A 17,497-nucleotide genomic window follows, 5' to 3' on the forward strand; every position below is an offset into this window, starting at 1 on the left:
GAGTACTGTAAACATGTTCTGAACCCTCTGTTCCTACCTTCTATCCCAGGAGTTCATTCCCAAATCATTTAGCAACAGCCGACAGAAATAAAAGGATGCTTGAGGTTCAGCAGGACACGGTTCTTCTTGACGGGCCACCTTCATACTGAAGTCTGAGCTGCATTTAAAAATATAGTCTTTTTCCTGGGCGCTCTGCCTCATCAGGGCTTCGGTGATTGCATTCTCTTGTTCGTAGCTCATACCAAAGGGTGGTGGCGATGGCTCATTCAGCTTCCGCTGGGGATGTAAAAGGCATTCAGGACTAGTGTTACCAATCTTCTCCAGCAACTTGTCAAGAGCATCTTCTCCTTCTTCCACCTGAGAAATGTCTTTATGGGAACTGAACTGGTGCTCAGGGTTGCCTGAAATCACAAATGAGCTCGGAGTACTCTGCCGTGGAAGGCAGCCCTCCAAAGGTCCATATAATACTCTGCCATCCCAAGAGTACTTCCCTGAGATATCTCTGACAATTACCCTCACATCTGAGGGGGCTACTGCTGGCTCAGTGTCCTTCTTCTTTTCTGCAGGGATCTGGAGGTATGATATAAGAGTACTGTCATTAAACACAAAGAGCTGCAAGTTGGGGCTCCGGAAAACTTCTGATGACAGCTCAGAAGATTCCACATAGGAGTTGTCATGATTCTCACTAAGGAGACTGTGGAGGATGGCAGGACCTCCGCTGAGTGGGTAGTGGCTCAAGTGGTTCACCAGATGAGTCATAACCATCCGTGCCGTTAAAGGTATTAATTCTAAGTTCCTTCTTCTTTTTTCTAAAACAATCAATAAAGAGATTACAGATCAGTAAGAGCAGGAAGAGGTAATTAAAAAGAGCATCTGCAATTTTCTGAAACATTTTGAAGCTTGCCTTAGTTGTCCTCCAAATCATTCATTTTCAGTAAATCATTTACAACCACTGCACAAGAAATTCTATGCACCACATGTTCTACGCTATTTCTTTGCATGTTTTTTGCAATTCTATGCAAACTCAAACCAGAGATGCAACTGGAAAACAGTGCTTCTCCAGCTTTAGGAGTCATTTGAGAACAGCATCATGGAAAAGTTCATTAGATCAGGTGAGAGGCGATTTTCTGGATCCACAAGCCCCTCTCACATCGCAGGCAAGTACATAACAGTTATCTCATGAACCAGTGGTGCTCTAGAGTTATGTTGTGCCTCCAGTTCTCCTACTGGAATGTTATTCCAGAATTCTCTCTCTCTTATAGCCAGAACTTTCTCATCGCCAGTCTAATTTTGTTCATATTCAGCTTAAATCCATTTTTGGTTAGCTTATATAGTTTTCCTCTTTCCTTGGCATTTATAGTTTCAAATACACTTTCAGACAGCATGCATATCCCTTTTCAGCCTTCATTTTGCTAGACCTCAAAAGCCAAAATTCTTCAGCCTCCCCTCTTAAAAAGTCTCTTTATTCTTTACCTGAATTCCCTGCTCCAGTTTTAATCTTTTTTTTCAGAAACAATTAAACCGAAGCATTTGTAGAGCACTAACACACCCGAGATGAGAAACACCTTGTTCTACCTAAAATGGCAAATGTACCTGACACATAACTTTTTCTTTCTGCTGTTCACAATATGTCCCTAATCAGCAAGAAATCTGTGTAAAATAGGTTTCTAGTTCTTTTTTTGTTGTTTTTTTAAACTGAAAACATATATACAAAAAAACAAACAAACAAACAAAAAAAAAACACAGGAAAACAAGCTGTAGAACTCAAAAACAGTACAGTAATAAAATCTGAAAATACTATTTTAAAGCATCATTGCAAACCCAACAGTAGCTCACACTACTTAATATTGCATCTTTACTTTGACTCTTCTGCAAAAATATACTAATGCATATTAATATATTATTTATAATATATGTGATCCATTGTTTTTAAAGTTTTTAACAAGTGTTTGAAATAAAAGTGGTCTTTAAGATAGAACACTCAAATATAAATTACTTCATATGCTTGGATTCATGCCCAAGGTGATTTCATGTAGTCTGTAACATGATGCAGCTAGATCCAAGTAATCTTTTCACTTTTGACACAGGTAGAATTGTGAATCAGCAGGAACAGCTTATTTATGCAGATTCATAATTTGGTTCAAATCACACGTCCTTCCAAAACCACTCAGAATAGGTAAATCATCTGTGACAATGGATTCATTTCTACTGAAAAATTCAAAAAGGCAGCTGCATGCTTCTGAAAGAAGCTTGATCTTAGTTGTTGAAATTCTCTATACCAAATTTTAAGTCATACCGAAGGCAAAAACAGATTCTCAGTCTACTCGATACCTGCAGAACTTTTGCACTGTATGGCACCACAATGTAATTTTCTTTCTCCTGTGACAGTGCTAAAGAGCATCGTCAGCAACAGATTCTCTTACAGAGGCAACAGCAGTTCATAAAATAAATTAATTAATTAAAAACTTCAAGGAGTAATTGCTGCATGCAGTAAGATAAGCACATTTGCAAGGGAGAGATGTAACCTGGAAACTTTTGTTTCCTAGCTGCTGCATGTAGACATGCTGGTCCTCATCACTGTAAATTCTCTTACCCTCAGCAACAGTAAGCAGGTTGCCCAAATCTGTGACAGAGTGGCACTGGGCTGGCTCAGAGCTTGTGACATTTCCCAGTGGCAAGAAAGGGTCATAGTCACTAGACGAGAGATCCGCAAGACTCAGAAGGTAATGGCTTTGCTGAGTATACGTACTGGAGCCATTCACACAGCAGTGCAAAACCTGTGAGCAGACAAGCACAACACTGAAGGAGCAATGAAATATATGCCAAAGTACCCACTTAAACAGCAAGGAGTGACCCACCATGATTTTACATTGTGAAAGCCAGCCCCTGCTACAAAAAAAAAGCTCTGTCTAAATTCAGTGTTTTTAAAATAACTCTCTTTTTCATGACCTATTCTGTACTTTAACAGCTCACTTAAGGACTTATTTTGTATTTTAACACACCACTCCACATAATTCAAATATTTCTGCCAAGATTATTTTCCCTGGCTCATTGTTTTGAGTATTTTGCCTTTCTCTTTTCACTGCCCTCTATGTTGCACGTCTACCTCAAACAAACTGCTTTTCTTCCTTTTCAAGATCCTTCACATTGATCTTATCCTCTTAATATTTTAAATTCTTCACGTCTCCCCTGTATGACTCTGCTCACACTTTGTGCTTCTCTACAACTTGATAAAAAATGCTTCTGTGACTAACAGGATCTGTAAAAGGCATCTTTAAACATCTAGATATAATAAATCATGTGCATTCCTCATACTCACTCTATAAATATAGTCCAGTAAAGGAGCTTTGGATGCATGTTGATCTTCAAGGACACCAGCAGACACTGGCTCCAGAAGCACTTTCATGGGTAATGCCATGCACCAATCCAACAAGCAAAGTAGCAGTGAAACTATAAACTAAACAGAAACATGTAACACAGTATTTAGGTATTATCTATCAAGCTCACACAAACTTAGAGGTACATTTTTAGAAGTTTAAAATAAGACTTTGGTTCAAAGCCACTTCATTTAATGAGTAGTTCAAACAGCACAAAGAAAGACAGACACTGCTCACTTCAGCAACAAACCTTTTTATCTGCTTCCACAGAGGAGTACTCCGCGCTTGGCAGAAGAAATGCAATAGTGGCCAAGAGGATCTATGTTAAAAGAAACAGAATTCCAGGAAGACATTTATCTTCTTTCATTACAAAGACAGAGAACTAACTTCACTTGAACAGGGCGTGAAAAAGGTTAAATTCTCTTAAGAGCATCTAACTGCTTTTGTAAATAAATGTCCAAGTGAAACAAAGTTTCACTGAACATTTTAAAAATACATGACTACAAATGAGAAATGCACACTGCTCCTAGGATTACAGCAAACCTAACAATACTTGCAGAAGAAAGCATTAACAGAAAGCTATGGTTCCAGCAGTTTAAGTAAGGAATTAGGGGAACTTCGCGCACAATTTCCATAAAAATGGTTTAAAGAAACTGACATACTTCAGTAATTTTTCTGGACAGAGAGGATTCATACTTCTGCAGCTTTTGCCAGTAAGACACTAGCAGTTGAAGAACATCACAGGCTACCTGAGCTACCAATTTATTAGAAAACTGTAAGAGAAAAAAAGGTAATTAAAAACAAATAAAATATTTAGCTATCATACAGTACAATTAGTTTTTCTACTTCTTAAATCATTTTACATCTATAAAAACAATTCAAAATGTTAATGCCACAAAATCACACAGTCAGCATTAGGAAACATCAGACAACATTATTGACATAATCCTAGCTTGGTCCGCTGTGGTAGGGGTCTTTAGGTGCATAATCACATCCTACGTTTGCAAATATTTTGCACTTTTATATAGGATGTCACCTTGGCCCCACTGAAGAACTATGCATATACTCCTTGGCAACTTCATAGGAGCCATAAGGATCTGAACCACGCTCACTAGAGATAATGAGTTACTAATTACATGTAAAGGTTCAGAACCAGAAGGTATCTTTTAGAAGATGACCAATGTCATATCACTAATACTATGGAAAGACCCCCAAACAACTTCTTGTCAGTGGTTTAAGCAATGAAAAGAAAAACCAGCACACTGCACTCCATATAACCAGCAACTGTTTCAAAAAATAAAATGTCTATCAATTACAGAGACCACCTCAGTACTACCTTTAGTGTCACACCTATGACATTGATTGCTTCCTTCACTTGGGGGTGATTTGTACACTGCATTAGTTCTTCACATATCCAAACTCCAAGGCCACAAATGGCTATGCATCTTTTTTAAAGGGAAAAAAAAAAGAAGTCAGAAGTTTTAAAAGTATCTTGTCTTCATCTACACTTCATTCTTTCCAAATTTGCACTTTGGAAGGTAACCACTCCTCCACCAGACAGCAGCTATCACTGTACAGTAACACTAGACAGCTATTAATAAAAAATCTCAAAGGAACAGTGACTTTTCATCAGTCAAATAAAAAAATTAGAAAGAAACCAGTTAGAAATAAATCAGCACTGCAAAGATGTGATTTTTTCCAAATTTACTTTTAAGTAAATTCAAACAGAGCAGAATTTTGTAAGTTCTAGGCATTTAACCACAGCATATACCATCCTTGGAAACCAGGAATATTCCTTGAAATCAAAGAAAATATAAGCAGGCCCTGTAAAAACAAAAAGCAAACAGGGAGAAAAAAAGCAATAAATGAAGGATGTGCTCTCTTCTCCCTCACACAGTAGGTCTACATCTTCACAGCACAGAGCAGACCTCATCACAATGCCACAGTAAAGAACTCAACTCAACAGGGTCAAAAAATAAGGCAGGAGTAACAAATCAGCTGTACAAACAGAAAAACATGTAGGGAGAAAGTTTTTCCAATTTTCCCATTTTTAACTTCATTCAATATTTTACCTTGCAGCTTCACTTGGCTCCTCTGTAGCATTCTTCAATAAAATATTTATGAGGTAACACTAAAATGATAAAATAAATCAGAGTAAGTGTCCTTTTCATACATGCACTTTACTTGAAGTTGTTTAATTTTGACATAGTTGTAAATGAAACGAGTTTTAAATCTTAGTCTATTCTTAAAGGACTTTAACTACATTTTGTTTACTATTCTTACCACAATTTTATTTCATCAAAAGAAGATTGCTTACTGATTACACTTCAAGTATACAGACCCTTGCAGATAAAACCAATCAATCCAAAATCATGTACAGGCAGCAACGTGGAAATCAATTCATTTTCAGAGTTGGAAGGTGTTTACTATGAGTGTTCAGCACTTGATAATACAAACTATGGTGTACAAACTTTCAGCAAGTTAGATTTTGACCAAAAAAAATCAACACCTTTTTTGATACAGAAAAAAAGACTTTTTAAAATCTAGCCTGCTTTAACACTCATCTGATGAGACTCTGGGGTGTGATGAAGAAATCCAGAATGGAAGCACTGGAAGAATGCTTTGCATTCTGTCCATTTTTACATTCTAAAGCCACACAAGGAATTCAGAGATTCCTCCCCAGTTTTAGCTAATTTTCCACAGTGGATCAGCATGGTGTCTCAAGTTTATCAAGGAGCAATAGAGGTTTGTACAAGGGCAACCATCTGAGCAGGTTTCACCAGCTAGTGATGCTCTAGGTCGCGTTTGTTGGGGTCTTTGTGGGAGGGTGTGCATGTGTGATTTTTCCTTTCAATATTATTTTTTAAGGTCATTAAATTACGAAGTTTTCCGCTGAGCAAAATAATTAATATTGCAGGGTATTTCACTGAAGTTAATGCCTTGGGAAAGACCATTCATGTTAATCTAATGGTTCTGTGTAAGAGTGGAATCAACTTAGCATTTTACTGTAATACCAGTAAGGCAGAAACTGTCTCCCCTCATGCACACCCCACATCTCTTAGAGAACAACCTAATATACATAGATGCAATGAATGGGCACTTTAAATAATACCACGTCCACTGTTTAATGAATTGATGTGACAGGCATCTGGCTGGAAAACATAGCATTTGATCATAGCCAGTTCACTCTCCTTGAAAATAAAATGTAATTTGTACTATCTAAGCTTTGCTAATTTTATGGTGCATGTTAGGAAAAGCAATGCTTATCAAGTAAGTACATATAACATGCACAGTTGTGGGATTTTGATGAGAAGGAGGGATTTATTATTTAAACAAAAAGTGTACAGTAAAAAATAAGTGATTAAATAATAAAGATATGTTAGACTTACTAATTAAATGTGGCTTTACCTTTACATCTGCACTTCCCGCGATGATCTCACCAGCTTCTGAAATGGGCCGCAAGAGTGGGATTTCTTGGTAGATATTTGGAAAGCAAACAAGAGAACCAAGGATGGTATGAGCTTCTGAACGGGGAGCCTAATGAAAGGAAAAGTAAACAAAAATATTTTCTTCATCAAGTTATGAAAATAACATAAGCTGTGAGGCTAGTGTATATTACTGCAAATACTAAAAGTGCTGTATTCAATATACAGTGCAGAAAGTGTCCTGAGGAACATGTCCTGAGTAGCTTTTCCTTTAGAACTACTGCAAAATGAGCACTAAAGCAGTGACTAGCAAATGTTTCTTTGTCTGTGCTTTTTGCTGCTGTGTTTTTCTTTTTTCTGGTGCAGAACTCCTCCATCAGTGTGGATCTGGCACTACTCATGCTTTTTTTTGTAACACTGAAAATACATTGCACACTGTTTTATGCTTATAGGAGAAAAGAAAGGTGTTTTGCGTTTGTTTTTTTTTTAGAACTCTTTCCATGGAAAGTCAAGCTTTCACTTCTTATTCGCATTTTAAGATTTATCAGAAATCAGGCTGATCAGCTTTTTCAGAGATGCCAGAAAATTAATTTCTAAGCGCTGAGGGACAATGGAACCAGACTCACTGTTTTGTTTCTGCTGCAAGCTGGGAGATCTGTGTCCCCGTGCACCACCGTCTGCTCAGAAGCACAGACATCATAAGCAGCAGTAAAAACATGTGGCCAGAATGGATCAAAAGGTCTCCCCTAAATTGCGGTTCCAATGCTTTCCTGTTTTTTTTTCCAGGGCTGTCATGTCGTTACCCTTATTTTGGCATCCACCATTAATTTGCTGGTTTATTTTACTTCACTAATTTCATGGTTTAGAATCCCATTTCTGTTCGTGTTGATACTTCGTAAAACATTCTGCATTATGAAACAAGTTCCATATCTCAATCAGTGAAATCATCTCAGCGAAAAATGCTAACAAGATTCTAAGACCCAAGTCCTGCTTGTAGCACACAAACACATGGCAGCATTGGTGAGGATATGATTTCTCACACTATGGCCTTTTGATGAAACACCTCAGCAATGCTAGTATATCACCTTATCCCCCAGTTTCACACATCAGCTGCCATGGTATCTGCTCCCCAAGAGCCCCATTTCACCTTGCACTAATAAGCCTGCACCTGTTAAGAGTGGAGACATCCCAAGCTTGTTAGCAAGTGGGCTCCCACGGGCCGGGCACAGGGCATTGCCATACTCACCTCCAGCATGTCTGCACTCAGCACTCTGGCTGCTGCTGTAATGAAGTCTCCTATCAGCATCGTAAAGCCAGGTAGGCCCAAGAAGAAAAACCAAGGTGGGCAGTGCTTTATGACAGTGTTCAAGATATCCTGTAAAATGAAGATAAGTTACCTGTTTGAGTAAAAAGATGAAAAAAAAAAAAAACACCACCAAAACAACAGGAGAGTTTAAGAGGATTTAACTTTGTAATTCACCAGTTCCCCACTCATCGAAGTGATGTTTCCCAGAGCCACACGCCTTGTTGCATAACAACTGCGGCTTTCTTTTGCATGTACATTTAGTAAGAAAACGGCATTTTGTATTTCAGTGACATTTGCACTCTTAAATTCCTATGAAAAAGACAAACACCCATGTCTCTTCATGTCTACGTGTAAAATAACTGTTTGCTTGTGAAACAAGACTTTGGATAAAGCAAGACATCCAAACTGTTAATCAATTTAAGATGAAGTTTTACACCATCCCAAATGAGGTACCTCCTAAAACAGTATTACTCCGAATTCTGTAGCCATAACAATAATGAAATGGCACAACTTACTGTCGCCTTTCACCCAAAGGAGCTTGAAGCACTACCTGACAGCAGGTAGCTTACACCTGTTAGGCTGCTCTAGCACATACATTTCAACTACACTGGGCTGGTTGAGAAGCAGTGATGTCAAATGCAAGAAGTGATTGCACTCAGCACAGTAACAAAGATAAACCTACAGTAACTAGATTGCTACTATTTGCTATTCTAAATAATTTAATTGCAAGTACAGATAAGCCTTGGGGGGAAAAAAAGATTAAAGACTTTTTGCTGAACTTTTAAAGAAAGTTTTCTTACTATTTTTTAAGAGGTTGCACTGTACTTGTAATACTAGACCACCAGCAATAGCTTTGCTCTCATAATTACCCCATGACACAGACCATATTTGAGATAAGTATTTCGAATTTAATCCTTCCTCATGTTTCAATTCTTCACAGTCTCTTCAAATCTGAGAAAAGTTCCTGCATTTAAGACTTTCTTTCTAGGACATTTCAGAAGGCTTATAATTAGGCTCAAAAGCTAAATTATCCTTACCTAGAGCATTACATTTGCAGAAGAACATGCTACAGTTATTTCTGTATTGAGTAGAAAATTATTTTTCTTCTCAATAAAATTTCAAAAAAAAATTATGAAGGAAAACAATTGTCAGTGTCCACCCTTACTGCTTTTATGATGTGTGAAAGATGGTTTGAATGTAAATTTTAGTCTGAAAATACGTCTTTATGCTCACTTTCTACATCAGAAGCTAGAGAAGTTAAGCTGATTTTTCTCTGTTTGAAGATATGCTTTAGCCACACTGGTATTTTCTCAATGCACTGCTCAACACCTGGGCAAAACCTATTTATTATTCTCCTGAAGTATTTACAGCAGTAACATCCTACAAAATAACAGTGTTATATATTTAAAATATTACCAGATAAATATTCGTTTTTAACATAGTACCAGATAATGCTTCCACTTTCCTGAATAAGCTAGAATGCCACTCGAGTTAATGTTTAAACTAGTTTTAATCACTTCCTTTGATACATTTTAAAGTCAATATCAGTCAATGCAAACATTCAAAAAGAAAGAACAGATGGATGCAGCAGCTCATAAAGTGGGTGGTAAACTCACGCTCCAAGCAGAACAAAAGACCCACCTTTTCATAATTAAGGGGCTGATTAACGCACCTCACTCCTCGCAGCACAACGCACCTGTAATTACGAATGGAGCCAGGTACTGAGATGTGTTTGGTCTCTGAATAATTGGGCATCAAACCATAGAGCAACAGATGGGAGTACACTTCTGTTGACATATGCCACAATAAAAGAGCCTGTGCTAACCTGGCTTAAAAGGTAACAGAACATAGGAAGTACAAAGACCTGCTACAAACAACTGTGTTAACTCCTGTCCTTGCTCCATCAATCCCATCTGTTAAATACCACTGTAACGATCGCCTTGCATCATCAGCTCTTAGCCATGGTCATTGAACAGAACTCTTAGAAAATTAGGATAAAAAAATGTAATTGTAGAACTGTTGTTTTAACACCTTAATACCTATGAGCTTACAGCACAGCATAAATAATGCAATTTTCACATATGCTGTGACAACACATTCACTACAGAAAGCTGCTGGAGTTCCGTTGCATGGATCTATTTGCTGTTTATGAGATGTATAACCACTAAAAAAATATATTTTTCATAGTTAGAAGGCAAAAACCTTTGGAAAGTTTCTTTTTGGAAAGCTAATGAAACAATCCTCAGCTCTTCTTTTTTGTTACGTAGAAATACAGACCTGCTGGCACAGATCATATGCTGCGATGATACAACAGACTCAGAACCAATAAAAGTTAGCACTGTGCACAAACAGCCTAGTTCTCCATTAGTTTCCAGTGCCATTTTTCACCTCAGGCACTTCATTCAGTATTAGTTTGTGACAGTTTTAGTGACTTCATTTAAATTAGTACAGGGCAGAATACATCCTGAACATCATCTTGCTCTACTAGAGCTTATTGCAAACGGAACAGATTGGAAAGAAACCACACCCCAGGAAGGCGTTTGCAGGTAAAATTTGACAATTTTTCTACTGTTTCCCAGAGAGCACACTTTCACGCACAACGCAGCTAACAATAAAACCATGACTTCACGTATTAATTCAGTAGCACTGCAAACTTATCAAAAGATTCAGGTTTATGAGAAAGTGGCCCAGTGAGAACATACGTCCTATCAGTGATATTGCAAAAATCAGGTAATTCAAACAGAGGCAAGTTGTTTCCTTCCCTCTAAAGCACTGTTCTATAAATGTAAACTGTGTTCAGCAGCTTACAGCTTAGTAAATGAATCACTTTAATTGAATGCTATGTACACAGTAACTGGAAAAACACAAGCAATAAGAAAAACATATGGTGATGGCAATAGAAATTGGTTTACTCATTCTGTACAGTGTTGTTTCTTTACTTCTTTCATAATTGACCTTTAGAATGATAAATGTGTAAAATAATTTTGGTTTATTATGGCTCCGAACCTTTCAGCAATTACACAGAATGAAAATTTAAAAGGAAGTATTCATTCTGGAAGCATTTCAATTGTTTACATAATTGCACAGCTATAATTTAGTGTTCATGTTGTTAAAGAAATGTGAAAAAAAAGGACCATTATGGACTATTTCAATTCAAAATGATGCTCTGTAGTGTTAAAAATGGGGAGGAGGGGAGAGAAGGGGGCAAACACACACACATCTGTTTCAAATGGATTAACCCTATAAAAGGCATAATATTTCTGTATAGGGTAATCTAGTAATCCAAATAATATGGTCATAAACATCCAGTGCGTAAGTGGAAAAAAAATTCAAGTTCACTGAAAGGTTGATTACAAAAATATTCTTCACCTAATTTTTGTTCAAGGTTTTGCAGATTACAGGTGTAACAAAATAGCCTGCCATCTGCCTTCCTCACGTTTCCAATTGTCCCTCAACAGGAACAACATGGATTTTTTACTTAAAGTTCACTCTGTTCTTCCCAGAGACATACCTCATTTGGGGCTGAAATCTACAGCACAGAGAAGATTATTAATTTAAACAGGACGTAAGTGGTAAATCCTTCATTTTCCTTTTTTTTATTTTAAAGTAACGACTGAGTCCATTTTCTTATTCCCAGCTGGCATTACATTTTAGGTATGAGTTAACTTGTCAAAAATTAAGTTCCGATAAAAGTTTATGAAGAATTTTGACACACTCAGAAAGCACAGGACTGCTTGTCAGAAAATCTATTTCAATCTGTCATTTAAACCTAACCTTCAAAAAAATTATCTTTGCTGAAGTATCTTGTGATTAGATGCAACAGAGAGAGAGACTAAAAACCAGAATACATGTAATATATTGGATTTGGAAAACAGATGACAGACAGATTATCGCATAAATTACCTGCTGGTAACTGTTCCTTGCCCCCAAACTACATTAGAAGGCTCTTTTAAAGGTGCATTTGGAACATAAAAACAACCTTTGTGCTCGTATGGAGAAGTGCCCAGATGCCTTATTACCAGAGATCAGACAAACATCTTAAGTGAACAGAAGTTTGTCCCGTTTTAAAGTATGTTTGATATCTCTATTGCCTACTGCCTGAAATGCTGAGACAGCTTTGTGTTGGCAGACAGACTTCTCCCAAACACCTGTGGCAGGACCACCAGGGAGTCTGGCAGTGAGATGCCAGCACATGGTGCCAACCCAGCTGCAGTGCTGGGGTGACCCCCTCATGGGGAAGGTAGCTTAGGGATGGGATGATGAGCAGGCATTTGTTAGAAGAACACACAGCTCCTACAGTTGGCATTACCTGGTTCTGCCTTTCTTCCAGTCAATCCTAGCAGCTGTTTTTCTCCAGCACTGCCAGTGTATCCTCCTGGTGTGGGTGAGCAGAAGGGCATGCAGCATCTTCTGAGAGAACTGCTCACCCAGTACAGAGCAGGTAAATGTTCTACAGAAAGGCAGATGTGGGGGAGACTACAGAAGGAGAAAATTGAGGTAGCTACTGGAAGGTCACAGCAAACTAAAATATGTGACTCTAAGCCTTATTATCTAAAGACTACATTATGATATTTTTTTTAATGGCAGTCTGGAGAGAAATGTAAATATGTGCTATGATTTCTGAGATGTTGTATAACTAAGAGTCCTCATGTGAAACACTATCAGACAGAAATCTAGGCAAGAAGTACTTATCCCACCGCATACATGAGGGAAGCTCCCATCTACAGTGCCTTTGGAAGACAATGCCCCACACAGCTACCACACATCCCAGTGCACAGCACCAGTCATCTCGCAGCCATGAGTTGAACACTGCTTCTTGTTGCAGAGTAAGAATTTAACAGAAAGATATAAAAGCTTACAAGCAACTCTATTACAAAATGTTCCATATTTTAAATCAGCAATCACACACAAAACCTCAATCTTGCCATACTCTGCATTTCTACATGAGCTTACTTTGTAACTGACAAAGTTTTCTTTCCACAGTAAGCAACAGTTTATTTTAAACAAATTAAGGGGCTTATAGACAAGCACAACATATATTAATATATCATTATAACTACTGGTAAATTATTAAATCTAGCTCCTTTCTTATACCACTAAAAGGACCAAGCTAAAAACGGGGCTGTTAACTTCTCCATCTTCAGCTGCACTGCATGCTGTGGGCTTATGCTGTTCTGCATAGCAAAAGAAGCCAGGTCTCTGTGTGCTGAAATTCAATCACCAGGGACATCTGTCAACTCATTTGGATCTGGGCTTTTCTCCCCCATATTTAAAGTTAGTACTGCATTTAATATCATTAAACAACAAAAAGCCCTTAGTGCAGTCTTTAGCTGTCCTTTTCAGAGAATCTCTTAAGTACGTATTTTTTATTATGTTCCTTACTATTTCTTTATGAAGTAACCTGCTCCAAAAATATGCTGGCAAGCCAGTGTAATTGCAGATTTACTGAACCGAATTGTTGAAACTCTCTTCAAAAGCCAGGAATATAACTATCCTGTCAGCTCACTTTTCAGATAACAATCTCTAACACTACAGGCCAAAAATGCAGTGGCATATGTTGTCAATAGCTTACGGCAAGTGTGTTAACTGATGCCAAAGCCCTGGTAGCAGGGTGAGACTCTCCCCAAAAATGACACGAAAGAGCTGGCAGTTCCAAAACTTGCAACATTTTGAAAAGCTGCCTCTTCTTCTACAGAAAAGAATACCAAAAGTTGTAGGAATTAGAATTATCTCAATAGTTGTTTTTCTGAAAAGGGGGCTGAGTAGCATTAGTAGAATTTTGGAATAGAGTTTTAGGGTGTTTTTTTTTTTACCAGAAAAAATAGGGAAGCTATAAAAGAAAAAGCTTACATACTTCAAGTTCATGATGCAAAAATTACTGCTACAGTAAGCAGCCAGTAGAAATAAGAAAAAATACATTTCTTTTCTACACCTAGACATTTGTACATTGCAATATTAGAATTCAGTTGAATTTTAAAAGCTGTATGTATCATCCAAATCAAAAAATATGAATTCTTACGATTGCTGCAAGTGGGGGCTTTTCAACCCTTAAACTCACACAGTTATGCCCACCCAAGCTGCAACAGGCTCTCCTGTGGAATCCTCTAAAAATCTCTTCCCAAGAACATGCCATGATTCTCCATAGTCTAAACCAGGAGCTGGAGCAAATGCAGGTGACACCAGGATGGCTTTCATGAAGCTGCAGACTGAATGATACAGTAAAGAAATGGATGTTGCTGGGCATTCCTGTAACCATTGCTGCCTGGCTGAGTTGATACCAGAAGAAATACTGGATAGAAAAAGTCTGTCCTGCACAGGTGTGATGGACTAGAAAGACCCTGAAGGCATTTGAAGGCTGACAGACCTCAGTGATTTAAAGGGCAAAAGAACTGAAGTTAATGCAAGCAGTACCTCCTGCGTCCCATCTGAGTGATTCCTGATACATTGTCTTCTCAGGATTCTCAGTCAAGCTCTGGATGCAAGTGGAAACATTGCTTTCGCTACCAGGTGAAGATAGTGTATAAAAAATGAAACCATGCTCTAATTCACCTTCCTCTGTACTGGTGAGGGAGGGGAGGTGGAGAACCTGAGTGAACTTTGTTGATAAAAAGCAATGGGAAAATCTGAACTCACTAGAGCATCAGAGAAATGCCCACTGGCTCGAGTGGTACAGGAGCAGAATTGTTGTTGCACAGTCACCTGTGCCCTGGGTTCAGAGCACTTGGCACACTGGAAGTAGTTGTGGCGCCAGGCTGTGACTTACTTCTCCCACCTGAAAAGGTGATGCAATTGTTGCGGAGAATTGTACACTTCTTCAAGTGGAGATGTTTGTTGTTTGACACTCAGACATGGATAAATTAGACATGGCTTAGCTACAACACTGTCTCCTTTCTCATCTGCTGAACTAATTGCTAAATCTTGAACTCAAAGTATCATGGGAGCTTTTTATAAAATACACCTTTACATTGCTCTTTTATATGCTCCAGGGGACAAGTCTTCAAAACTAGGTTGCACTTTGCATGACTGTATTAATAAATGTATTATTTTGTTTTTTACCATTACCAAAACCTACACAATGCAGCAGTAATTTTGTATACTCATACCCTCAAGAGAGGAGCGAAACACAATTGAGCAATTTAGAGTAACAGGTAATGGAAACAGTGCATACATTAGAGCAGGAGGGCTGCGTTCTCCCAAGTCTAGGAAAACCCTTTTTCACCTATCCAGATAGCTACGTGTATCTGGACATGTATCTACTGAAATAAATACAACTACTATCTGCTCAGAAAGTCCAATTAGTGTCTTTGGTAAGGTATTTATCTTTATATTGAAGTCCGGCTTTCATTAAAATTAATTGTATAACTGCACTTTGCTCATGTAATACAAGATTTGTGGACTTTTTTTTCTTTCTTCTAAGAGAAGTACATTTCAAAAAGAAATATTTCTGATGCTAAAATACTGATAATCATATTCAGATTATAAGGTTTCTGACCATAACTTTACTAAATTATGTAGCCATATAAAAGGCTCATCTAAAACAACCAATGTGATTTCCTGGAGCTGGTCTACCTTTGTGTTGCTTCTCTCCATTAATTTTTAAAATTGTACTAGTCACATACATAGAATGAAAATTCCCCCATGAGAAAATCCCCTTCTCCTTTCTTCTGTTAATGTTCCATAAAAGTGAGAAATATATGCTTATGCTTAGGAAAAAAAAAAATCACAAAGCAGATTGCTCTTTCTTTCCACTACAAGATCTCCAATTTCCAGCCCCTTCACGCAAAACAGATCAGATTTCCCCCACACCTGGGTAGTTTAATCTTTTGGCGGCAAGGTAAAAGGCTGGTGAAATACCTTGCCTGCGCCATCAATCTACCTGTGGAAGAAAGACTCTGTGTTCAATCATTAGGGTACCAGATGGCATCTAGCATAAATAACTCCCTGGCTCCACCAAAATACTTGAGAAGTATATCCATGACCCATATTAACAGTTATTCTGTTATTCTGCCTCAAACAATACATTCCTGCAATTGTATTTATTGCAGGCATTACCTTCAGCATGCAAAATATTGAGCTACTCTAAACACCCATTGAGCAACGTGATCCTAATCAAACTGCAAATACGGAAATAGGTATAATGAACTGGCTTTGCATCAACATGTTGCATGAGAATTGAAGCCCCAAAGCACCATGAGTGAACATCTCACATCATCCAGTATCATAGCTAATGAAAGCAGAACTGGAAGGACAGTAACACAAGAGAAAACTTGCGGTCAAGTGTGCCACCAAGAGGCAACAAAAGCAGAACCAAGAGAGCCAAGGAAGAATAAAAGAGCAGCATTTGTGTGCAAAATATCTGGGAAACCATGGAATGATCTGTACTGCCTTTATCAGCCAGTCTTCACTTCTTGATCTTAGTGTCTGCATTGCAAATTTGCACATAGACTGAAATATGAAGTGCAACAAAGCAACAGGCTTAAAATCAGTGGAGCTGTTATTAACACCAAACCACAATGAATGGTGAGAAATACAGCTCATCAAGAATCAATACCAGGTTTTAAAAATCACCAAGTTTCTATTTAAGAAACTCTTTTCCAGGATTTTTCTCCAGTGTCACTAGTAGCACACCAGGACAATTAACAGAAAAACTCTGGCCCAAACCATCTGTAGGAGACCTAGTCAGTTCTCTTCCTAAAAAGAGAGCATGCTGTGAGTCTGTGTAAAGAAAAAAACAAGTTATCGTAAATGCATGCCTTAATTTTTGAAGGTGAGAACACAGGAAGATGTTTTTGCATGTATCATAGTATTAGTGTTTTGCTTTTAGGAAGTATAGTTCAAAGAATATTCTGCTACTAATAGTTTTTCTTCTTCCATACCTACAGAAGCATTTGGGAGCGGGTGGAAAGCTTGCAGAGAATGCGCGACAGATGGTTTTCTTTTGTTTATTTTTGCAAAACAGGGACACGTGAAGTTTTCAAGTGCAGGGTTATGCAGGCCAGCACAGAGAGACGGACTGAGTTGCTGATAGCAGCAAGGCACCCATGTGCAAGGTGTGAGCAGCATGTTGCATGCTGGTAAAGCTAAAAACAGCTTCACAACGTTTAAAAAAATGCACCACTAACCCAGCACTAGTTATGCAAAAGGACAGGCCTTCTTGGGGATTACAGGAGTAGCAAAGATTGGTAACAACTAGCATAACCAAATCTGTGCAAGACTGTTCCCTTTGGCTTGATAAAGGTGCTAGAAGTAACTCCCTGAAGCAGCAAATACCACTACAGATTTTATAAAGAGGTCCATGTGCCCTCTGCTGGCATCTGCAGTGCAGCTCGCACCATTGTATACATCAGAGTATTTCTTTTAAGGATGAAAACACACTGTTACAGCTATAA

General features: G+C 38.1%; 1 protein-coding gene across 9 annotated transcripts in view; it reads right to left on the bottom strand.

Moving 5' to 3' along the window:
* The window catches only part of RALGAPA2 (Ral GTPase activating protein catalytic subunit alpha 2), a 142,198-nt gene that overhangs the window by 68,124 nt on the left and 56,577 nt on the right, over positions 1–17,497 (bottom strand). For all 9 annotated transcript variants that reach the window (XM_068675158.1, XM_068675154.1, XM_068675153.1 and 6 more), the window contains 9 exons: positions 8,049–8,177; positions 6,786–6,914; positions 5,450–5,508; positions 4,714–4,822; positions 4,040–4,150; positions 3,628–3,696; positions 3,320–3,457; positions 2,594–2,777; positions 38–809 (listed from right to left, as the gene is read on the bottom strand). In XM_068675158.1, coding sequence (XP_068531259.1) covers positions 38–809; positions 2,594–2,777; positions 3,320–3,457; positions 3,628–3,696; positions 4,040–4,150; positions 4,714–4,822; positions 5,450–5,508; positions 6,786–6,914; positions 8,049–8,177 — 1,700 coding nt within the window. The remainder of the gene's footprint in view (positions 1–37; positions 810–2,593; positions 2,778–3,319; positions 3,458–3,627; positions 3,697–4,039; positions 4,151–4,713; positions 4,823–5,449; positions 5,509–6,785; positions 6,915–8,048; positions 8,178–17,497) is intronic.

The sequence above is a fragment of the Anas acuta genome, chromosome 3, assembly GCF_963932015.1.
Source record: "Anas acuta chromosome 3, bAnaAcu1.1, whole genome shotgun sequence".
In the NCBI taxonomy this organism is placed as follows: domain Eukaryota; kingdom Metazoa; phylum Chordata; class Aves; order Anseriformes; family Anatidae; genus Anas; species Anas acuta.